Source organism: Cyprinodon tularosa, unplaced genomic scaffold, assembly GCF_016077235.1.
Source record: "Cyprinodon tularosa strain WSP-4 unplaced genomic scaffold, ASM1607723v1 ctg2, whole genome shotgun sequence".
Lineage (NCBI taxonomy): Eukaryota > Metazoa > Chordata > Actinopteri > Cyprinodontiformes > Cyprinodontidae > Cyprinodon > Cyprinodon tularosa.
In genome coordinates this window covers 3467783-3491615 of record NW_024038733.1, presented here as the reverse complement: position 1 = coordinate 3491615, position 23833 = coordinate 3467783, and the positions used below count along the sequence as shown (strand labels likewise).

At 39.8% G+C, this 23833-nt stretch overlaps 2 protein-coding genes across 2 annotated transcripts; both read right to left on the bottom strand.

The window, feature by feature from the left end:
- Positions 1–1003: 1003 nt before the first annotated feature.
- On the bottom strand, positions 1004–19404 carry grwd1 (glutamate-rich WD repeat containing 1). Its single transcript, XM_038284227.1, has 7 exons — positions 19158–19404; positions 18961–19078; positions 8570–8729; positions 8269–8479; positions 6666–6811; positions 5958–6149; positions 1004–1787 (listed from the first exon to the last, which is right to left on the bottom strand). The coding sequence occupies exons 1-7, from the start codon at positions 19363–19365 to the stop codon at positions 1479–1481; spliced, it is 1344 nt and encodes a 447-aa protein (XP_038140155.1). The 5' UTR covers positions 19366–19404; the 3' UTR covers positions 1004–1478.
- Positions 19405–20734: 1330 nt separating this feature from the next.
- On the bottom strand, positions 20735–23181 carry zgc:174888 (uncharacterized protein LOC558116 homolog). The gene is made up of 5 exons (XM_038284226.1): positions 22627–23181; positions 22170–22276; positions 21868–21939; positions 21414–21560; positions 20735–21238 (listed from the first exon to the last, which is right to left on the bottom strand). Exons 1-5 carry the CDS (start codon positions 22631–22633, stop codon positions 20891–20893), a joined length of 681 nt encoding a protein of 226 aa, XP_038140154.1. The 5' UTR covers positions 22634–23181; the 3' UTR covers positions 20735–20890.
- Between the last annotated feature and the right edge of the window lie 652 nt (positions 23182–23833).

The window sequence follows — 23833 nt, the reverse complement described above, 5'->3', positions numbered from 1 at the left end:
TTGCTAATAAAATGTATTGTGTGTTGTAATTGTAGTCTTGTCCAGATGTGCTGGGCATTATTTTGAAAATTGCACAATCTTTCCAATCCTGCTTGTGTGTAAAACAGTGATCGCCCTCTTCAGGTTTAAACACGTACTGCGTCTGATTTGGAGTCAGCTTCCATTATTGCAACATCACCCAGGAAACAGTCAGTACTTTGACCCTGAGCAGCTGCAGTTCGTCTCAGAATCCTCAATAAATAACTTGACAGTCATGTTAGACTAGAAAGGTGAGGTAACCTTCGATTTTAATGCATTTTAATAATAATTTATTGTCCAATTAAAACTGAGAAATCTTTATAAAAGAAAATGAAAAAAATAAAATGCTTTAAATTGTATAAAAGGGTCTAGCTTGACAGTTTTGCACCAATTTTTTACATTACCAGTTACTAAAAATACATTTTGATTAGAAAATTAAGTGCATCAACATTAGATAAAAACTCTTACGTTTTGCCTTATCTGGTTAGTCTAGAGCAATAATTTGAGATTTGTTTTGTTAATCACTTGAATTTAAGTCAATTTAGATCATGAATTAACATTGTATAAAACAAATTTTAAAACTGGTCAAAAACCAGTGGACTTAAGAGATTTGATCAACTTTGTATCAAGAGGCATGAAAGTCCCTTTGATTTCCCCTAAGCAATGGGATTTATTTTTCGCCAGGCACCACCTCCATCAGATGCATTTTTCAAATGAATGTGGGCGGAGGTAAGGGACCTGGGTGAGTTGTTCTTTGAGAGCAAAGACAGAAATGGCTCCCTCCAATTGTAAAGGTTGCTGGTTCCTGTTAACGTAACAACCGGCTGTGCAAAATGCAAACCTGACCTTTATCTAGGAGTAAAAAGAAAGTAATAAGTATTAGTAAGTCCTGTTTGCAGCAGACATGTAAAAGATGTTATAAACATAGAAAAACTAAAACGACACATAGTTCTGATCACACTATAACCATTGTAAAACATGGTGGTAGTTGCATCATGACCTAGATTTATTCAACTAACGAGCTTCTAGAAAGATATACAGATACAATGGAACCGTTTACATCAAAGCAGATTCATGTACTGAATTTCCTCATTTACCTAAGACTTGAAATCTGCATTCACAAAAGCTCTCCAGTCTTAATTTACACAAAAACTTTCTGCTTCTTGATGTAAAAAGCAGCCAGTCAGCCACAATGATTTTCGTTGAGAAGTAAAACAAAGGAAAAAACAACTTGGGTCAGAATGTATATTTTATGAATACCATGCAACAGGAAATGCCTTAAAATACTTTTTAAATCTGTAAAACATACAGAAAATATATGCTGAGTCTTTCTCTGCCAATAAATGTTAGAAAGAAGAGTTGATACTTACACAGGTAGGTTATGTACATTATTACAAGCTCCTTCCCTCTCACTGCACGTTAAATTGAATGTTTATGACTAAAGGCTAAACACACAGTCTCTACACAGATATAGTCCTGAACACGTTGAACCCTGACAGGGCCGTGGAGATCATCACGCCCGGTATCTGTGGGTGCCAGTGGATCTCCTTGATCTCCGACTGACCCTGGTGCAGGAACAGCAGCTGTGGGGGAAGGTCCTTCACCCCCTCCACCCTGGCTCCCACGTCGCAGGACTCCACAGAGAGGTCCCACTGGCTGACGACGTCATCCGCCCCCGAGGCAGCGAACACGCTGGAGTCCAGGGGGCTCCACTCCACTGATGTGATGGGGCCGCAGTGCTGCTTGAAGTTGGCCACCGGACGACCAGTCTGTTGGTTGAAAAGGTGGGATGGCTATTTAATTTCATATTTAGCCATCTATGAGTTCCCTTTTTTTTTGCTTTTGCATCATCAGTCTGAATTTGAAAGACCCCATTAGATTCTATACAACTGCTGGAACTAAGGCTTAGTATGTTTTCCAATGGCTTATCGGGAGGGGGGTAATAACCTGGGTAATTATCATTGTAGTATTATGTAATACCATAAAACTAAACAAATCTGTGGTTAAATGAAACAAGTTGAATAATAGGACTGCAGATTATCTGATGTTTTACATACAAACCTATAACTTACAGTACAGACCAAAAGTTTGGACAAACCTTCTCATTCAAAGACTTTTCTTTATTTTCATGACTATGAACATTGAAGATTCACACTGAAGGCATCAAAGATATGGATTAACACAACAAAAAAAGTGTGAAACAACTGAAAATATGTCTTATATTCTAGGTTCTTCAAGTAGCCACCTTATGCTTTCATTACTGATTCGCACACTCTTGGCATTCTCTTGATGAGCTTCAGGATAGTCCCCTGAAATGGTTTTACTTCACAGGTGTCCTCTGTTTAATAAATGGGATTTCTTGCCTTATAAATGGGGTTGGGAGTCACCTCTGTGGAGAATAAGTTCATCTGAGTCACCAGCCTCAGAAATCGCAGGTTAACAGCAGCTCAGATTATAGAACAGGTCAATGCCACACAGAGTTCTAGCAGCAGACACATCTCTACAACAACTGTTAAGAGGAGACTTTGTGAATCAGGCCTTCATGGTAAAATAGCTGCTAGGAAACCACTGCTAAGGACAGGCAACAAGCAGAAAGACTTGCTCAGGCTAAAGAACACGATGAATGGACATTAGACCAGTGGAAATCTGTGCTTTGGTCTGATGAGTCTAAATGTGAGATCTTTGGTTCCAACAATCGTGTCTTTGTGCGATGCAGAAAAGGTGAACAGATGGACTCTACATGCATGGTTCCCACTGTGAAGCATAGAGGAGGAGGTGTGATGGTGTGGGGGTGCTTTGCTGGTGACACCGTTGGGGATTTATTCAAAATGAAAGGCCTACTGAACCAGCATGGTCACCACAGCATCTTGCAGCAGCATGCTATTCCACCCGTTTTGCCTTTAGTTGGATCATAATTTATTTTTCAACTGGACAATGACCCCAAACACACCTCCAGGCTGTGTAAGGGCTATTTGACCAAGAAGGAGAGTGATAGGGTGCTGCGCCAGATGATCTGGCCTTCATGATCACCGGACCTGAACCCAATCGAGATGGTTTGGGGTGAGCTGGACCGCAGGGGGACAGCAAAATGGCCAACAAGTGCTAAGCATCTCTGGGAACTCCTTCATGGTTGGAAAACCATTTCAGGGGACTACCTCCTGAAGCTCATCAAGAGAATGCTAAGAGTGTGCAAAGCAGTAATGAAAGCACAAGGTAGCTACAAATTTATAGGTTGTTTCACATTTTTTTGTTAAGTATATCATTCCACATGTGTTAATTCATAGTTTTGATGCCTTCAGTGTGAATCTTCAATTTTCATAGTCATGAAAATAGAGAAAACTCTTTGAATGAGAAGGTGTGTCCAAACTTTTGGTCTGTACTGTATTTGTTATGGAGCAATACTGATAAGACTTTAAATCCTCATTCTAATGTCTTCTTTTAAGATAAAGGTACATTTAGATATTTATTCAGAAATCAACAGTAGAGAGACAAAATGTTGATGATGCTAGAGATCCAGCTGGAAGCATCTAAGTCCGGTATGGTGTGGGCATCTACTAAGTTTCATCAAATACAGTCAGTGCAGCTCAGAACAGGTCAGGATATCTACCCTTTAGCTTAGCAAACAATATTAGTGGGGAAAAGGATTTATTTTGCTCAGGCGTCACTGTGTCTGAATGGATAGAGGGACTATGGTGTTTTATCAAGAGAAAGATCAGGGTTCCTACAGCATAAGGCAAGATAAATTCAAGACTTTTTAATGCCAATTGAAATAAAAATTTAAGACCAAATTCACAAGAAACACAAGAAAAACCCGCTTGCGACAACTTAACCCAAAGGTTTATTATAACATAAACCACTGCACTAATGTTTAAAATTTTTAAAAACTCCCCATACAAGAAGAAAGCTAAAAAACACACAAATGAGATATATTTTAACAATTATTTAACTGAATTCACAAACTTTGTTTTAGCAGGGAACAAAACAAAATCAGTTTTAAAGCCACAACATAACCAGTGCTAAGGGCCGGATTTATCAAGATCCAATTTTGCGTGCAGTAATTTGCGCTCGCAAACTGGAATTTTGCGCGAGGGGCTGAACCATGGTTTGCGGGTGATTTAACAAGAGCGATTGCGTAACTGGTGGCAGGTGCAAAACTGTTGGAGACACCCTATTTAAATAATGGTTTTGTGCGTTTGGTGGTTTGCGGCATGGTGAGTTTGGACAGCAGAAGGCGCAAAAGGAAATTCGACCCCATGGAAATTGAGGTGTTGGTGGATGAAGCCAACAAACATTTAGGTGAGCTACAGCAAAGAAGTGTGACTGTCACACAGAGGAACACTATATGTGAACAAATCTGTAATAAAGTAAACGCTGTTGGTGAAACCTTGCGAACAGTGGATGAAGTTAAAAGAAGATACCAGGATATTAGAAGGCGAACCAAAGAAAAACAGGCATATAACAAAACATCTGCAAACAAAACAGGAGGGGGCACAGTAGATGAGATGCCTCTGACCAGCATTGAGGAACAAGTACAGCTGACGCTCTGTGAGGAGCAAATCACTGGAATTGCAGCTTCAAAATGGCAATGCTGGATTAACGATATGTTTTGATGATCGTTTCCTCCTTCATTCCAAAAATATTCACACGGAGTGAAAAAATGCGTTCTCTGCGTCTCCTTGCTTCATTTCGATGTCTCCTTCTTGGGACAATAACCGCTGCCATGTGTGCGCAATTACACATACAGACCATTTGCACCTTCTTTTGAAACGTGTTAAATATAGAGTCAGACACCGTTAGCAAAATTGCTTTCAAGTTTAATAAATCACTTTGCGAGTGCTAAATTAATATATTTACATGTTCTCCTCCCACAAGACGCACTTTTGCGTGTAAACGCCCCATATTGCATATTCATAGCAGAAAAAGTACTAAATGGATAAGAGGCGCTATTTAGCACGTTTTAAAGACCAAATCCTTTTAGCACGCTGTTGATAGATCAGTTTGTAAATTTTTTAGCGTGCGCAGTGAAATAGCTCACGTTTTTATACACGCAAACCTTTGATAGATCCGGCCCTAAGTCTTTTTTGCATCTATTTTTCTTTGTATCGTTTTCTTGGTATGTTTGATTTGGTGATAAGTGGAGGCATTGCAGAGACAAGGGTGGAACAAAACTGAGAAATAGCGGCTGTTTCTCTGTAACTCGATTTTGACGCTTTGTGTTTCGCATGTGACTCCACTGCTTTAATTCCCATCGTTCCGAGCTTGAATCGCTTCTTGCACAAAATACACTGCCTGATGTATGTTCCCTGGTTTTAGCCATGGAGAAAACTCTTGGCTGGAGCCAATTTTCGTTACATTTACACTTGCTCGTATTTTCCCAACAAAAAGTTAATGGTGCATCTCCCGGCCGCAACAACGCTTTTAGTGGTTCCGCTATCGGGACAGAACCAATAATGGCGATAAAAAAATAAAAATTGTCAATTTTAACGTTTTATTTAGATTACAAAAATAAATCATAAAAATAATCCTATTTATGATGTTTTAAAAATTAAGACCAACGAAAGACTGATTTAAGACATTTTAATACCAATTAAGGCCTTAGTTTTATTTTGAAGAATTCAATGCCTTTTAAGACTTTTTAAGGACCTGCGGGAACCCTGAAGATGAGAGTCCAGATCCAAAATTGACACGTAGAATGCTATCATTGTAACCTGGGCTTCTTGATCCTTCATTTTTTCATCTCTGAAATTCCAACAGTCTAAGGTTTTTGATTTTATTTAGCTTTAAACCGTACTCATCAGAATTAACAGAAATCCACACTTCAAATATAGATCTATCAGTAATGATGCAGTTATATGGATAAAGAACTCTCCAGTAGTATTCCATTTCATTAAGGCACTATAGTCTGTGGCCTTCCTGAAAGATCTGCTTTTGGTTCCTACCTTAAACTGTCGTAGGTCCCACACCTTCAGGAGTCCGTCATCGCCTCCTGAAAGCAGGAATGGCTCACTCTTATTCCAGCTGATTACGTTGACGTCTGATGAGTGAGCGTCATTGGCTGAGAGCATGGAGTTGGGTGGAGCGCGGATATCCCAGATCCGGATGGATTGATCAACAGAGCAAGATGCAAAAACCTAAGAGGGAGAGAAAAAAAAAAAAAAAAGAAAAACAAAAGACATTAAAAAGACTTCAAATTATTCTTCATCACTAGATCATTGTCAATAAATCCGGTTTGCAACAAAAAAAAAAAACAAAACAAAAAAAGGCAGCATTTGCTTAAAGCTCAATTTGCTAACTGCTCGTATGCCCAAAGCTGTTTGAGGATAGTTTCAATTTCAGCTGAAACCTCATGTTGCAACATAATTGAAGGTTTACCAGGTGTTCTGGTACAATAAACATACGGTCATGCACCCAAGAGTTTTTCTCTACATAACCCGTTTTTTTTTTTTTTGGCAGTTCCCAATACAAAAACAGTAGAGCACAGGGGGAGCTGGTAAGATCAGTATAACGTCATTGACACGTCCGTTTAGATGAACACGTAAGACACTCATCATAAAACCAAAGCTTTGTCTTTAGCTTGTCTGAGAGGAGGCAGATGAGAAAAGATGAGGACAAGAAACATGCCAGGGTGTCGTGATTATTGTACATACTGTGGCTTCAGTGGGTGACCACTGCAGATCCTCCACTGACTTGCTGTGGGAGCTGAACGGTCTCTGGTCAATCTGCCATGATGTCCCTCCCTCACGAGGCTCCCACACATGGATGTTCTTTCTGCAGTCGCCGCTGACCAGACGACCTGGCGAGGAAAATGCAGGTGAAACCATCTCTCTTTTTATATAAACATCACTATTAGATGAAACATTAGGCTTTGGGTTACGCATCCTGCCATCCTTGGATATTTGGTGAAAATATTAAGGTTATCCAGTTTGACTTTTTATAGAGGCATTAGTGAATTTTCTAATGATGCTGCCACCTGTGGCCAAAACACAGAACTGCAGCACTCTTCTGCTCGTTCTCTCAGCTCAGGCTTTTTTTGTTTGTTTTTTAAACTTTTTTCACCAATTCAACATGGACGCCCTTGACATCACATCCACCAAATGTAGCAGGCACTTCTGATGGGAGGTAAATTCAGTGAAAAAGGCTATAGGCTTATGGATGCATCAGTGTTGAACTACTAGGGAGTCAGTCTGCTCATTAAATTATGTTTTAGGTTCAAATAAAAAGGCTATTTTAAAGATATTTTTCTGTAAAAACTTACACAATGTCACTTTAATTAAATAAGTTTAGGGTCTAAAAGTTTTAAAATCTTCTAAATGAAGCAGATCTTCAGAGAAAAACTCACTCAGTTTTTGAACATATACTTTTATTTGGTGCCAGAAGCATAACACCAAATCTTAATAACCGTTTTCTAACAAACTGCTGGCAATTTTGTTTAAACAAATTATTTCTAATCCCATTCTGTTGGTTTAACTGATTTCGCAAGACAATAAAAAAAACAAAACAAAAGAAAGTACATTTCACTAACCACTTGTCGAAAAAATGTAATCTTACCGGTACATAATTTAAGCCAAACTGTAAGAGGCTGAGATTAAGTTCCTTGGTGCGTAAAATAAACAATCTGAGCTTCAACTAAAGGTTGGATATTTAGTCAGTCTTTTTTATTCTTCTGTTTCAAGTGATGCAAAACAACCCCTGGAATCAAATTTCAAGGACAGAAGCTTTCAGAAAGACAAAAGAAACTAAGAAAAGTCTTTATCTTCCATGATTCTATTAAGATTTAAAGAAAGAAATTTGAAAAAGATCCAGGGTTCTTTCCAGAAATATTTTTACAGCTTCCGTCTTACATCATGAGTTTGTTTTAACTCAGCTGAAAAGGAAATTTCTTCTCTTTTACATTTTCCTTTCCCCAGTTTTATTAGGTTCCTACGAATGACTTTGCTAATGACTGAAGTCATACTTGGATTCGGTCCTGCACAGAACCACAGCATGGAAAAGAAAAAAGGATGAACTTTCTGAAGTGAAAGATGAAACAGAAGCAGAAGATGAAACAGTTCATATAAACCATCCAACCAGTAAAAGAAAATTATACTGGTTAAAAAGAAGGTGAGTCAAAGTTTCTGTTTGTCTGCTGGTCTTTTTTATGTAGATGGAATTGGTTGTAATGTCTCTTTATTCATCAGCTCTGGTTCCAGCAGGGTTAAACACGTTAGATTCTAATGACGCTTCACTCAAGCTACATTAAAGCTCACTCACCAGGGACTTTAGGGGACCAATCAATTGCGAAGCCTTCACTCATGTGTCCTGAGAAACTGAACAGAGCCGTAGCTTCCTTCTGCTGCTGTGTGAATGTTGCCATGGCAGCAGAACTGTGGACAGCCTCAAGCTGAGGTTTAAGGTCAAAAATCTCCACCTGTCCCTTGTCCGACCACACAGCAGCCAATGAGAGCTCACCGCACTGGGTCGCCTGGAAATAATAATAAGAGATAATTAACCAATTAATAAAAAAATGACCTAAATATAGTAAAGAGAAAAAACAAAACAAAAGCAAACATACTCTAACTCTGTTAATCCCTCCATAGTGAGGCATCATGGCGAGCTCCAACTGCGGCTTCTTGTCCTCTTCCTCATCCTCTTCGTCGCTTTCCTCCTCGCTGCTTTCCTCCTCATTTTCCTTCTCTGTTCCATGCAGGTTATGCATGCGCATCACCAGAAGTCTGTAACGAGTTTAACATATTTGCCCAAATGTCAAACTCAGGAACATAAAAGTCAAAGCAAAAAAACCTTTTAAGATTTTCTAAAGGACTGATTATTTATTATTCAAGTCCTGACAGAATTCCAGTCGTTTCCTGACCGACAGGTAAATCTTCAACTGAAACCAATGTAAACAGATGGCAACCCTGAGGTTGACATGAAAACAAAGCTGACATCTGCTTACCATAAAAACTATACTGTAATCTGTGGAATGATCTGGGTGTGGCTCATGTCTTCACTAATCCAACGGTTTCACCGATTTAGATGCTTTAATAAAAACATTTCACAATAACAGGCAGAGCAAGGAGGAAATGTTTCAAGCTTTGCAGAAAGTTTTAACCCTTTAAAACTTTTCAAACACATTGAGGGGAAGTAATCATTTTGGTGATACAATAAGTTTGATTTTATTTCAGGGGTTCAGTTTAAATGTAATTCATATCAAGGCATTTAACGCATGAGACCGATTACAGTAGGGTTGTTAAAAGTATCGATACTCAAAAAAGTATCGATGCTGAAACGTTCAATACTCAAGTAACAATGCTTGTTTTTAAAAGTATCGATACAGTGCTACCACCAGAGGCACCTAAGCAGTCATTCATCTAAAGTGCAGAATAGAGGACAATGCACTTTCTGAACACTGAATAATTCTACGCACTTTTCAGTTTCAGACTTTTTTTGTTAGAGGTGCAGCTGCTGAGAATTATTTTTGTTTCTTAACCGGTTTGGCTAGTGTCATTGTTATGTGTGCAAAGCATAGCCAAGGAAGGAACACTTAATTTTAATTTTACAAGTTTTTTATCAAGCTTTCTTAATATTGTGCACAGCATACAACTATTATTGTATTTATTTATTGTATTTTATTTATTAATGAAAATATTTCTGTAGAATTTTGGAGTCATTGTTTTTATCCTTGTGGTATCGAAAATGGTATCGAGTATTGAATATTTACCTTAGTATCGGTATCGAGTTGAAAAGTTTAGTATCGGGACAACCCTAGATTACAGACATTGTGAAAATAATCATCATACTTAAAGATTTGTGAAAAATATTATTTGTCCTTTTTTCTATCTAATCTAAACATGTTCTGCTACTTACAATTCGATTTATTGACATTCTTTAAAGGCATCTCCAACCTGATAATTATGATGGAAAATGTCTACATTTTCCTTATACTTGACTTTAGAAAAATAATTGATAAGATCTTCAGATCTGTCATAGTTATTTCTTGTAGCAAAAAAAAAATGAAATATTTACTTTCACAATAAATATAGTTCTGAGAGTGAGAGTGAAAAAAAGTAAAAATGGATAAATCAGACTTCAGTAATCAAGTATGCATGTTCCTGCATATTGGACAAAATAAAAGTTTCAATGCTTTAGCTTCAAACCATCTGAGGATAGTTTAAACAATTGACTTGGAGTCCAAACAAACACAGACTCAGTTATGCATGTGTAGAACAATTTTACAACCTGTTCTTTTGATTTTGGGCAAATATTTGCTTTCTGTTTAACTTAACCACAAGGGTCTTTTACTTTTACCAAATTTGATTTCATCAATTTAATCAAATGAGGACATTTGATTCAAACAGTAAACTTATGTCTCAAACATGGCACAGGAGGCAGTATCAGATCATCTGCTTCACATCAGTTGGCTGTAAATGTGTGCACATAAATTTACGTTGTTTCTAAGAACCTTTCCACTGTTCTCTTCATAGTGGGAAGAAAAAAAAAAAAAGTTTAAGACTAATACTTGTTCAGCTTTTAGTCATTTTGTGCTGTCAATAGCTGCAACAAATCTCTTGTTAATAAAAGCTCCAGATACTAGCTAGATTCATTCCTGCAATGAGACCAGCGATTTTATGATGCAAAATTAGCCATAAACAAACGGTATAAACTAAAGCTCCAGTCCCAGATTGAGATGATAGAGAGGCTAATAAATGCTACGGTTATGGACATGGAGGCAAATTCCAGTGGGAACACTATAAACCTACAGCCCCAGCTAAAATGTAATGGTTTAGATCTACTTATACTATTTGATTTATCAGTTAGTAATGGTTTAGATCTACTTATACTTTTTAATTTATCAGTTAGTAATGGTTTAGATATACTTATACTATTTGATTTATCAGTTAGTAACTTTACACCACAAAAATCACATGTAGCATTCCCCAAGGGTCATCTTAAGGCCCCCCTTTACCCAATATCTAAATGTTCCCCATAACTAATATTTTAAAAACAACAAAAGTTACCATACCAGGGCTGGAAGTTATGTTTTGTGGCCACCAGCCCCTGTGGCACGTGGATTTGGAAATCCACTTGCCGCAGGGGTTTTTTACTAGCCTAAATTTGGCTCCACCTAAAATAAAGGTGAGCGACTCAGAAAATGCTTTAGAATGGTTCTAGAGCGTATAGAGAATACACAGAGTGCTTTTAGATTATTAACTTACTTAACCTCATTTATGACTACACCTAAATAAATGACAACTGTATCTGACCTGATGTGACTGGCATCTAGAATAGAAAAAGACAAAAATACAAACTGCCAATTCATCTTACTGATGGTCTCATTCTTTTAGTTTGCACCCAGCGGCAAATCTAATAATCTCTCATTTCCAATAAAGACTGAATTAAACTTCATGCAATTTAGTCTGCTAAATCACAATTGAGTCCAGCCAGATCTGTCTGGACCAATCACAGCGTTGGAGGCAGGACTGGACGATGCCTCACTCTCTGCACGTTTCTGCTAGCATAACAGCAAGATGGCAACTGCTGCAGAGCAATGTTTCAATTATTCTCTTTCTAATGTCTTATGTGAGATTGATCAAACTTTAAAACCTTAACAACTGGCAGCTCTAGTGTCATCTAAAAAAATAAAAATAATTGCTATTTTTGGATCTACAGTTTTCACAGACTACAAAACAGAGAGCGACACTTATACTCTGCATCATCTGATCTGTAGTTATCTGAGTCATCGTAGTCATCTTCTTCGGATGCCCCCTGGATGCCTCGCTCGGGAGGTGTTCCAGGCACGTCCCACCGGGAGGAGGCCCAGGGGACGACCCAGGACACACTGGAGAGACTATGTCTCACGGCTGGCCTGGGAGCGTATAGGGCAGGGGTGGCGAACACGCGGCTCTCGACCAATAAGAATGCGGCTCTTTGCCTGTTACCATATTTTCTATATACTGTGGCTCTTTCCTCGTTTCATGTTTCTTTTCTTTCTTTTTATATCTTAAACACACTTAAATCCATCAGGGGTTATTAAAAACAAATTATATTTTAAAATTAATAAATTAATTTGACAGATTGGGTGTTTTTTATGAGACGTAAGACGTAAGAGACGTAAGTGACCGCTAATCATATGCGCGGATTACGTCTCATGCCGGGAAATTAGGTAAACATTTTATATGCATGCAGACCGCAGACTTACCTTCTTTGTAAAAATGGCAAAATGCAAAGCTAAACGAAAATATGAGGATGAACACAGGACATTTCTGGAAGAATGGGAAGATGCTTACTTTTTTATTGAACGGAATGGCAAATCGCTCTGTTTATTATGCGATACCACGATATCACATTACAAGGCTTCAAACCTTCAGCGTCATTTTAGCACACTCCATGCTAATATTGACAAGGATTTCCCCAAAGGTACTGAACTACGGAAGCAAAAATTAAGCACATTGAAAAGCCAGGTAAAAAGACAGTCTCAAATGTTTCAGCAATTGACCAAGCGTGGAGAAGCTGTGACACTTGCATCCTATAAAGTGGCATGGAATATTGCCCGTGCTAAAAAACCATACAACGAAGGCGAGTTTTTAAAACAGTGTTTTGTAGATGTAATTGACATTTTGGCTCCAGATAACAAACAACTCAAAGATTCCATCACTGATCTCCAGATGTCACGACACACAGTTGAAACCAGAATATCAGACATAAATAATGCGCTTGAATCTGATATACATGCAGACCTGAACGCATGTGCTTATTTTAGTGTAGCATTAGACGAGTCATGCGACATACAGGACAAGCCACAGTTGGCAATATTTGTAAGAATGATTTCTGAGGACTGCGTGGTTAGGGCTGGGTACCGAACTTCGGGTCTTTTATGGTACCGACCGAAATGCTTCGGTTCTACCGAGTATCGAAACATGCCTAGTCTTTCGGTACCAAGTTTCGGTGATTGGCTGTAACACTTAACGTGATTGCGTCATCCAGGAAAAATACACAGGTGGTCCCGCCTACAGCCAGGGTTGATGTGTATCTGTTGTGAACTGGTTGTGAGCGTTGCGGAACTCCTTTAAAATGCCCCCCAGGTCAAAAGTGCGGCTTCACTTTATTAAGACTGATGCTAATAGTGTAGAGTAGACGTAAGCAATTTAAGAGCAGAAAGTTGCTCGGTGTTTGACTGCAAGAAGAGCGGACCGCAACCAGCGCGACCATCCTCCTCTCAGCAGCCCGTGGGCAGAGCAAAGCCAGAGCGGAGTAATGCTGTAATAATGTAATAATGCTGCAATTTCAAACTGGACGCAGCAGGAGAAGCAAAATCACGTCTGCTGCTTCCTTTTTTGCTGCTTGTACCAGCTTCTGACGCGCGGCTGAAGAAGCTTTGCTGCTCCGGCTGCGCGGTGCAAAAGTGGCTCTGATGCGCGTTGGGCGGAGCTACTCTATCCTTTATTGGCCTTGCAGCTATATTTGCTGTGATCAGTGAGAATAAAGTAGTTTTATTATGTTTGTAAGTGGGAAAATCCACCTGAAAACTTAATCAGTGCAGTCAGTTCATCCTGCCTTCCAATATTCTTTCTGTCGGAGCCGCTCAGACCCCCCCATACCAGCGGTGCGCTGTCAATAGGATCCCATTCAACGGGCTTGTTTGTCAGACATGGTAATTTTTCTAAAGTAAAACTGCTAAGTAAAAAGGTCCTCACAATGTTACAGTGAATATTAGACACTGATTTTTTTTTTTTATGTAAGAGGAAAAATGTAAATGGAAAAATCAGAGCTTAAAATAAAACTCAAGATTTGTACTTTTTTATGTTGAGTAATTTTCTTTTTCTTCGAATTGATATTATAAAACTGGTATCGAAAAAAGTATCGTTCAGGAACCGGTATCGAAGTGAAGGTATCGGTATTGGTACCGGTACCGAAAATTTTTGAACAATACCCAGCCCTATGCGTGGTGAAAGAAGAGCTTCTCGATATTGCCCCATTAAAAGACAGAACTCGCGGCACTGACGTACAAGAAGCAATGATGGAAGTATTCAAAACAGCGAATATGTCTTTAGAAAACCTCACCGCAATAGCCACGGATGGAGCGCCATCGATGATTGGTTCTGTGAACGGCCTTGTGGGCCTTTGTAAGGGTGATGTCCTCTTCCCCGATTTTTGGAATTTTCACTGCATCATCCACCAGGAGCAACTCGTGTCTAAAACACTGAATTTAGACCACGTCATGAAACCTATGATGGAGATTGTGAACTACATCCGCACGCATGCCCTTACTCACCGACAGTTCAAAAATCTCATTGCTGACCTAGACGGAGACTTGCCAGGTGACTTGCCACTGCACTGCGCTGTAAGATGGCTCTCAAGAGGTAAAGTGGTTTCACGCTTTTTGGAGCTTTTGGAACCAGTAAAATTGTTTATGGCAGAAAAGAACAAAAGTTACCCTCAGCTCTCAGACCCCAAATGGCTTATGGATTTGGCTTTCTTAGTGGACATGCTTTCACACTTGGACAAACTAAACCTGGACCTGCAGGGGAAATTAAAAACTCTTCCTGATCTGACACAAAGTGTATTCTCCTTTGTTAACAAGGTGAAGCTGTTCAATGTGCACATTCAAAATGGCAATCTGTCCCATTTTCCTTCATTGCGCAGCGCCCAGCAGAAGGCTGGCATTAAAATGAAAATGGGTCTGTACGTGAAAATACTTGCGCAACTGCACGGGAGCTTTACTTCGCGTTTTGAGGACCTGCAGCAGAAAAGACCACAGATCGCTCTTCTCATCGACCCTTTTAATGCAGAGGCAGACTGCCTCAAATCCCCGCTTGTCACTGATGAGGCAGCGAGTGAACTGGAGATGATTGAGCTACGCGAGGATGACAGACTGAAATCTCTTTGGAAAGAAGGCCCTGTTGCGTTTTGGAGAGTTGTGCCAACTGAAAAATACCCGTGTATAAAAAGAGCCGCCCTAAAACTGCTGTCGATGTTCTCCTCAACATATGTCTGCGAATCCCTGTTTTCTACCTTGAAACACGTGAATTCCAAGCATCGGTCCGTTCTGACTGACACTCACGTAAAGGAACTGCTCCGAGTGGCTACAACTGAATACCAACCTGATTTGCAGAGGATTACTAGAAACAAGAGATGCCAGAAATCCCACTGAGATTATCACCCCATCACCTCCAGCAAGGTAAGAAACTCTGTGATGTGAAACTCTGTGACTCTGATGTAGTTTGAAAAAAATACCATCTGACTAAACATGCCTGTGTGAATATTTCAATATTGATCAATTTACATTATACAGGCCCTATCTATGTATCTGAAGTGTGTTCATTAGTTGCGTGTGTCAGAGCGAGGGATAGAGAGAGCAGTGCCTGTGTGTGTGTGCAGGGGCGGATTTAGGAAATTTGGGGCCCTAGGCAAAGACAGGCAGGGGGCCCCCTGAGAAGAAAACCCATAAAACAGACCCATTCTACAGATAGAGAAATGTTAATAGAATAGACATCCATTATTTGTTCTAGGTTTTGTCCCTCTCTTCTTGTCCCTTTTTCCTCTCTATTTATCAGCGTTCTGATGGCATTTTAGCCAAAGGATTTTTATCAAAAACATAATTAATGTGCACAAATAAGGATTAGTTGTATTAACCATACATGGAAACAGAGTTTTATGGGGCCCCCAGGAACTTGGGGCCCTAGGCAACTGCCTAGTATTGCCTAATGGTAAATCCCCCCCTGTGTGTGTGGAGAGGGGGGTGTCTGACCTCCAGGGTAGTTGCTGTATTACCTCTGGCTAAGCTGCATTCGATGTGTGTGTTGAGGGTGGACACTTGAGGGTTATGTTGTAAGAAGAGGAGTGTGTTATTAGAAAAATATATGGTTTTAATTATGTGTGTTTGTGTGCGCGTGTGTCTGTCTTGGCAGGTCAGCGCGTGGTGTGGCTCTTGGACTTTCACAGTTAAAGATTTCGGCTCTTTGTGTCTAACTTGTTCGCCATCCCTGGTATAGGGCTTCCCCCAACAGTGCTGGAGGAGGTGTCTGCGGAGAGGGAAGTCTGGGAGTCTCTGCTTAGTCTGCTGCCCCCGCGACCCGGTTCCGGATAAAGCGGGAGATGACGAGTACGAGTATTTCAACCGTTGCATATATTAGCTGCAACATATGAATCAAGATGCTATGACCGAAAAAATTTGATTGACAGACGACTGCTAAAATATGATTGGCCGAATTTAGGTGTACAAACTGACGTATAACTAACTAGCCTGCATAAGATAACGAAAATAACCCAACAGATTTTAAGACAGGATTTTTTTTTTTAAATAGAAATTTTATAAAGACAATACAGTCTGATAGAGTACATTTATATGATAGAATGATAATATAATGCAGAATGATTAACAAAAATAACATAATAAAACATACAATAACATAACAAAAATTATTATTATATATAGAATGACTTGACATTTAAATATGACTTCCCTACGACTTTAATACCAGATATGGAAGTGGTCAAATTTGAATATGTTTTGAAAAGATTTCAGTTAAGACATTCAAAAGTTGGATACGAGTTGCATTTCCCAGCAGTGAACAAAGTCTTGGAAGCTTCAGAAACTGCAGCACACCAAGTAGACTTGCTGTGACCGATCACAGTTGTGATCCCCTGCGGCGGTACGGCGCTAAAGCAGTTTGCACATCCAGTGGAACCAAGTTTTACAGGTCCCCTCTTCCCCTTAATCTCTGCTGTGCTACAGCCTTAGCTCCACAGCACCTCCCATGGAGGCTAGGAAGCGGGGCTTCCGATAAAACTGCTAAAGGATCACTAGAAGAGAACAACATCAATGATAGAACTTTCATTGGCAAACAGCTGCAGCGTAGCAGCTCCAAGGACAGTATGGGCTGAGTGGGGAAGGGGTGTGAGCAGTGCGCGAACAAGCTTGTTTGACCTGACACATTCGTTTTGTCTGATTGGCTGTTTCTAGAGATGCATTGTTAAGGGCTTAGCTATGCTCCTGCAGCAGTGTGTCGCAGTGAGCTTGTCACAGGTAAGACACAGATGTTTTTGATTTATGCCCAATATTGAAGCCTGGTCTGCGCTATGTTATTCCACGTCACAACACAAGAGGGACAATCACGAACTAGCTGTGGGTCTAGATATGGCCGAGCGTTCTCAGGCACCTTGCTCTTCTAGCTGGTCCATTTACACGAGTCGTTTTCCACAACGGCGTTCATACAAACAAAAAAAGCCAGTAAGATACCAAACAGGAAATACGGATAGTGTAGAGCGGGTGTAAAATTGACCAGTCAGAGGCCTCCTGTCTGCAGTCACCTACAATTTTGAAGAGGTGCAGCAGAGTGTCTGCAGAAGGGGAGGGGGCATATCTGCGTTAACTGTGACACACATGCAGACGACATGGTTTCTGAGGATAAGCCTTTAGGGTCGATCTGAAACTCTGATCGGATATCGCATGAATGACGCCAATCCAGGTTGCAACGCTAGTTGTCACCATATGTGGTATTTATTAAAAAATTGTTTTCTTTTTTTTAGTGTGTGTCAAGCATGATGCCTTTATCCACCTCTAAAGGTATACAGTTAATTTATTCACCAGTAGTATCTAAGACCACTGGAAAGAGGCAAAAACGTTTTATTTTACATAAGATCTCCCTTTACATTCCTGTCAGGACATGGGGACAGTTTTAACTAATATAAAAAAAGGATTACATTTCTTACTGCACTTTAAGTTTGCAGTCTGACTTTGCTTAGCACAAATTTTAGACTGTGGGTTTGTAATTTGAATCAGGGTTATGCATTGTTGTAAGGAAGCAACTGCCCAACCTAAAACTACAAAACACGCTTCTCAACAAAAGGTGTCCAAGTATTTTCATTCTAAAGTAAAAGTACACATACCTGTGTAAAAAGGACTCTGGTCAAAGTAGAGACTGAACATATTTAATTAAAATGAAGTTCCAAGCACATAAAATTAATACTCGCCTTTTTTTTCTTTTCTTTTTTTTTTTTACTTCAGGCAGGATATTAAAGATTGAGCTGAACTAAAGTCCTGCATCAACTCAATTTAGAGCTCTGGTATTTGCAGCATTGATGTTGCAAATTATATTTAAATTCATCTATAACTAGTAAATCAGCAGGTATGTTTTAAATCCAATAAAAGGGGGAATGGATGCGGAATGTCTTGTATTTCAGAATTCGATCCACCATATCATATTTTCTCTAGCATCCTGTATTCTATGGAGGACCGACTCTGCCATATTTAAAAATAAATACAGAAGTTAAATGCTCAATAAATAATAAAAGTTTACCCTCTAAGCAACACTGCTTCCTCATTTGCATAATGAGGCAGAAATGCATACAGAAATGTAAAAACAACAGGCAGAAATAAATAGCATTAAAAAATATATAGGGTAAAAAAATACAAAGGAAGAATAAAACACAAAAATATTACATCATGCACATAAATACTTAAAAAAATTTAATAAATAAAGTTGAAGATTATAATGGACAATAAACAAATAAGGTAATTATTACAATAATTAAAAGAGATTCATACATTTATGTCTCACTGTGTAATTTAATTTCTACCTACATTTATTAGTTTATTGTACTTTTTATTTTGGGGGGGCATTAATTGTATGCTTATTTATTTATTAAGCATTTATTTATTTCTATATTTATTTTTTGGTTGGTTGGATTTGGTCCTCCATAGTATTCATCCATGTTGCCATCATTGTTTTTTCTAAATTGAAAATGTGTGTTCAATATTACAAGTAATAGGTCCTCAGAAAAATATTCAACTAAAGATAAAAAAGTAAAAATAAAGAAAACACCCAAGCACAGTACCAAAATAAAGAGAAATTTGTAATAAACAAAACAAATAGAGCCATGTTTTTATTTGCTCGTGGTGCATTATTTCAATGTTTCCAACATAGATGTGCAGAAATAAGCTAAATGCTGTGATGTGCCTTCTACCTGTTCTTCAGGGCTGTCTCAGCCTGTGTCCCCGCACACAGCAGCATGGACAGGGGGAACTCCTGCCTGCTGTCTCCGTCTCCACCCTTCATCACATCGAAGCTCAGACAGGGAGCACCTGGAAGCCAACAACAAGCTTAACACCTTCGCATCGTGGAGGAGCTCATTCAGACTGAACATAGCGGGTCTGAACTCGCCTGTTTGGCACTCGTGATACATGCGGTACGCAGAGCGGTCCATCTCCAGCTCCTCTCCGGGCTGGAGCGGCTCGATCCCGGGGACGTAAACCTTCTTCTCTGCCTCCATGTCTACTCCCTCGTCCTCCTCCTCGCTGCCCACTTCCTCCATCTCTTCCATTTCGCCTTCTCCTCCTTGGTCGAGCGCGTGCTCACCGGGCGCAGACATATTGGCAAAGCACTTCCGGTTTCTACAGCGGCCACGTGGTTCCTCTCCCTTCTTCCCCTCCTCCTGCTCTGCCTCGCCTCCCTCTCTCCCCCACCCTGTTTACGGGAATTCAGCTGGCCTCTTTGGCACTTGGCTCCACGCTGTCTGAAAAAAGCAGGCTTTCAAAGATTTCTCTCGAAATTGTATCAGTGAGCTGTTGGCTGTATTGTGCATTGTCACCCCAATGTTACCAGAAACCTCCCCCCCTTCTCCAGTCTATATATTCTGCTCTTTATTGGGGTCATCTTTATGTAGTGACCCACCCAAGACAAGCACTTCCCATGAATAATTCAGCATATTTAAACGAATTATGAAACACCCATCACAGACACTAATATCCCTCTCAGATATTAGTGTCTTAAAATATTTACACATCCGAATGGCAATGATACAAGAGACATGCTCTGTGAAAGGTTCAGTTTAAGTCCTACCCTCCGAATGTGTTTTTACTCCTTAAAACTTCAGAGTAAACAAGTACTCCAAACATGTTGCTTCCATAGTGACAACTAGGGAATAGACTTCAGATGAAAGGACAATGGTGCAGCTTACATTTCTGGGTGTGTGTGCAAGCAGAGGCAAGTGCTACCATAAAGATTGCACTTTTATTCCTCATATAGGTTCAGACAAAATCCAGGTTGCCACAATGCATTCCTATCCTTGTCTGCAGCTTATCGTTGAACTTTCTTCTTTTCTACCAACTTGCAAGGTGGCATCTTGGAAAGAAAAGAAAAAATGCTGTCACAGTCCACCTGACATGAATACATGCTGCAGGTACACACAACATCAAGGAGCATAAACAAAAAATCCTTTCAGCGCTGAAGGGATCACCAAAGCATTGAGGTGCTCTAGCACGGACGAACAATTAACTGAGGCATAATTTGTTCAATTTCAGTAAATATACAGAAAATAAGAGATGTTAAAGCTGTAAAATAACATGTATGAAAAGAAGCGATTTACTGTTTTAGTTTGTGTAACAGGACGTTGATCCATCCAGCAACATTTATTGTCCTATAAATGTCTTGGAGACGAGAAAAACTGTCGGCCTCAGATTTTTAGCTCATTTACAAAAGCTAATGCACTCTTCCATTGTTGACAAACAACAAAACAATGATAATAAATAAAAGTTACAGGATAATTCTAATTTAAACCAAATGCTAATAATGTATATATCTAGAGGAACAAAATTTACATTTATATACAGAAATAAACTTCTACTATATTTAACTGTAAACAGTGAGGCAACCAGAAGGGATGGCTTATGTGCACTGACAAGCTCAGTTTGGATCTTCTGTTAGCATGAAAAGCACAAATACCTTTTAGTTTTAGTTTTATATATTTATATTTGACTTTAGGTATTTTATTCAGCCAATGCATGTCGCTTCATTTTTTTCAAAGCTTACTGCATAAAAACTCAAAATAGATCATTCAGTGCCACATAAAATTTGCATTATTGTGCAAAAAAAAAAAAAGAAAAGAAATGTTGCCATCAGTAGAGTCCAAATGACAAGAACAATAACAGGGGACTCCAGAAAGCTGCAGAGCGAGGCAGGGATAGAGATCTTCCACAGGACGATGGTGGTTTACTGGCTATTCTTTTGCCAGGTTGGTTTTCTTCGCTATTAATGGCTCGGGTGGTCAGCAGTTTGACCCTCACTGGACCGTAGTCCTTTCTTTCAACAGAGGGAGGCAACGTGGGTGGAAGACAAGTTTCAATTGAAGGTGAGCAACCAACTTCTAGCCACCGAGCAAAAAGTCCTAATGTTAGATTTAAGAGTTCTTCTGGGGAGGAAGACAGCGTGGGGTACTGGTCGAGATCGGTCTCCTCCTGGAACCGCTGACAAAAAGGAAATAATCAAATTAGAGGGTTAAAGAATTAAGGGATAAAGAGTTAGTCAAGTCATAAAAAATAATTGAAATACAACTCTACAACATAGCCTATTATATAGTTTACAGAACTCTTAAAACGTAACATGCCAGAACAAGAACACATACATGAAAGGAAATATTACCTCTATATTTTTGTTCCTATTGACAATTTTATCCAGTGTCTCCTTCAGCTCTAAGATGAATGTGTAATTAAGATGTTGATCCCAGAGGTTTGTGAGGAGCACATGCCAGGACTCTACAAGGACTACTGCTGCAGAGAACACGCAACACTGTAGAGAGAGACGCCTCAGAGTTAGCAAGCACCTCACATGCTGAATCACCACAAGAACCACATCAGTGAAACTCAAGTGCAAGTGACACTAGAGAGCACCTGTCGAAGCGATCTGTTAACCAACAGGCTTTTTGAATATTAAAATTAAGGTCTGTGCAAAAGGTATTTTTTACTTAGTTCACAAAATCTATGACTAACCCACAATAAGAAGTTGATTTCAGTGAATACTGCAAGACCATAAAGTGCACGAGCAGTTTATAACACGTGAGACCTATGATTTCGGTTTACCTGATAAATAAACTCACCGGCTCAGTTTCGCACAACATGCTTCGGGTGTAGTGGTGCACTACACGATAATCTTTAGGAAACACAGACCGCTAAAGGAGAAAAAGCAAAGATTAGAATAGATTAGCGTTGTTGACCAAAGTTGTTAAAATGAAGCCTATCTTTCACAATTGTTTCAAATCTGCTCCCAGCTTGATCTGATAACCTTACAATGAGTCACCTGCCAAGCCAAATTGTATTCCTTCAAATCACTTTCTCACTTTTAAGACTTGCGGTCTGTGCAGTTAGCGAAGCTGTCATATTTTTGAAAGTAAAAACTTACAAATCCAGTTGGATTAGACTCAATTGTGGCCTTTATGTTCTCGACGCCTTTCAGTTCAAACCTACAGCAGCCACAGTCGACGATGAAAAGCAGTAGCAAGAGTAGACCTGTTTGACACATGCGTGAGGATGAAGAGAGCAGATGAAATCCAGATTATAGGTGGAAACTTTCTGTGGTTTCTAACTACTCTGAGCAGCATATCTAAAGAGGTACTTTACAACATATCCTGTGTCAATAAGGTATATCTACAGAAAACACACAAAATACTCTGAGCCGGAGTTGTATTACCTCCAACAGTATGACATAAGTGCAGACGAAGGCTGTAGTGACACATGCGGTAAAAATTTACAGCAATACCTGAATAAGCATGTGGAAGCTCTGCTCTACAAATTTTAGAATTGCGCACTTAAATTTTTAAAAAAAAAAGACAAGGCATTCATGATATATAGGTACTCACCTGGCATTTTATCTTTCCAAGAATGGACACTTCTCCATTTCTCTTGTTGACAGCAATCACTCTTCAGCTGTGTCACTCTGTGAAAGGCAAAGTTTCCTTCTTTGTGGCTTGTTGAGGTCTCTGACAGAGCACGCTTCTGCCTTTTCTCTCTCTCAGCGGTCGATGTTTAGTCCTCTCTCTCACATCCCTCAGTTCATTCTCTTCTTTTGGCTTCCTCTGGTACTTTCCAAAATATGGTCCATTAATTACAGCCCATCATTCTCTTTCACTTTTGGATTTTCCCATAAAACCCCAGGAGGATGCAGTCTTCTTTCGTTTTCTGAGCTTGTTTCTGCTCCTTTTTTCTCTGTCTTGCACTACGGACCTGGGATTTTCCTGAAATTGTAGTGCTCCTGGGTTCCTTAAACCTAATAAATGGATAAAGCGGCAGAGACGCGAGCCCCTTTCTTCTCCCTCTGGTCACTTGTGTTCTCCACTCAGACGCTCAAAGTGAAAGTGGTTGTTCAATTGTCTGCCTGCTCCCTTTAACTCCCGGCCCCTCCCACGCCACACGTTTTACCTCACTATTGACTGACCCGACTCCCTCCTCCCGCTCCCCACATTCCCTGACACCCTCACCCCCCTTCCCCCATTTCCAAACAAGGGCCAAGGAGGCTTAGTCATGCAGTTGGAGCGTATGTTTCTCATTTTAAGTCTCCCCCGCACCTCTGCGCCTGCAGATCTGCCTTAGAGTCATTATCATCCTGATTGTCACATGTGCTGCTTTTGTTTTTGCTTTAAATAACACAAAGAATAACATTCCTTGTCAGTCAGACAAGCAGGATTGCAACACTAAACTGCCAGAACATGCATGTCATTCTACGTGAAACAGCTCCTCACGGTCACTTAAGAAAACGTCATAGATGTGCATCACGTTACATTAAATTCCAATACTGTGAGCAGCTATCAACAGCTTGTCTATAACGTGTTGATCTGAGGCCTCAGGTCATCCTGCAGCATCCTGTTGCTTCTGATTTTTGCAAGTTGTCAAGGAAGGAAGAAAGGAAAATGCTGTTCTTCTGCGTGGTCTTTGTCATTGCGGGTCAAGAGAAAGCAAAGTATCATCTCTGCTGCTGCTCTATAGTTTCCATTTCCCCTCAGCTAACTTGCTGCGAGGAAAAAAATAAAGCCACCCGCCCTCTTCAAAACTCCCCGAGGCCTCATCAAG

What these genes read in the sequence shown, in the direction of transcription:
- grwd1 (XM_038284227.1), bottom strand. Translation starts at nt 19,365, where the DNA reads ATGTCTGCGCCCGGTGAGCACGCGCTCGACCAAGGAGGAGAAGGCGAA. An exon ending in GAGACAGCCCTGAAGAACAG is followed by an intron (nt 8,730 to 18,960) that starts GTAGAAGGCACA and finishes AACTCGTTACAG; the next exon opens with ACTTCTGGTGATGCGCATGC. An exon ending in GAGGGATTAACAGAGTTAGA is followed by an intron (nt 8,480 to 8,569) that starts GTATGTTTGCTT and finishes TATTATTTCCAG; the next exon opens with GCGACCCAGTGCGGTGAGCT.
- zgc:174888 (XM_038284226.1), bottom strand. An exon ending in TGTTGTGCGAAACTGAGCCG is followed by an intron (nt 21,561 to 21,867) that starts GTGAGTTTATTT and finishes CTCTCTCTACAG; the next exon opens with TGTTGCGTGTTCTCTGCAGC. An exon ending in ATAGGAACAAAAATATAGAG is followed by an intron (nt 21,239 to 21,413) that starts GTAATATTTCCT and finishes CCTTTTTGTCAG; the next exon opens with CGGTTCCAGGAGGAGACCGA.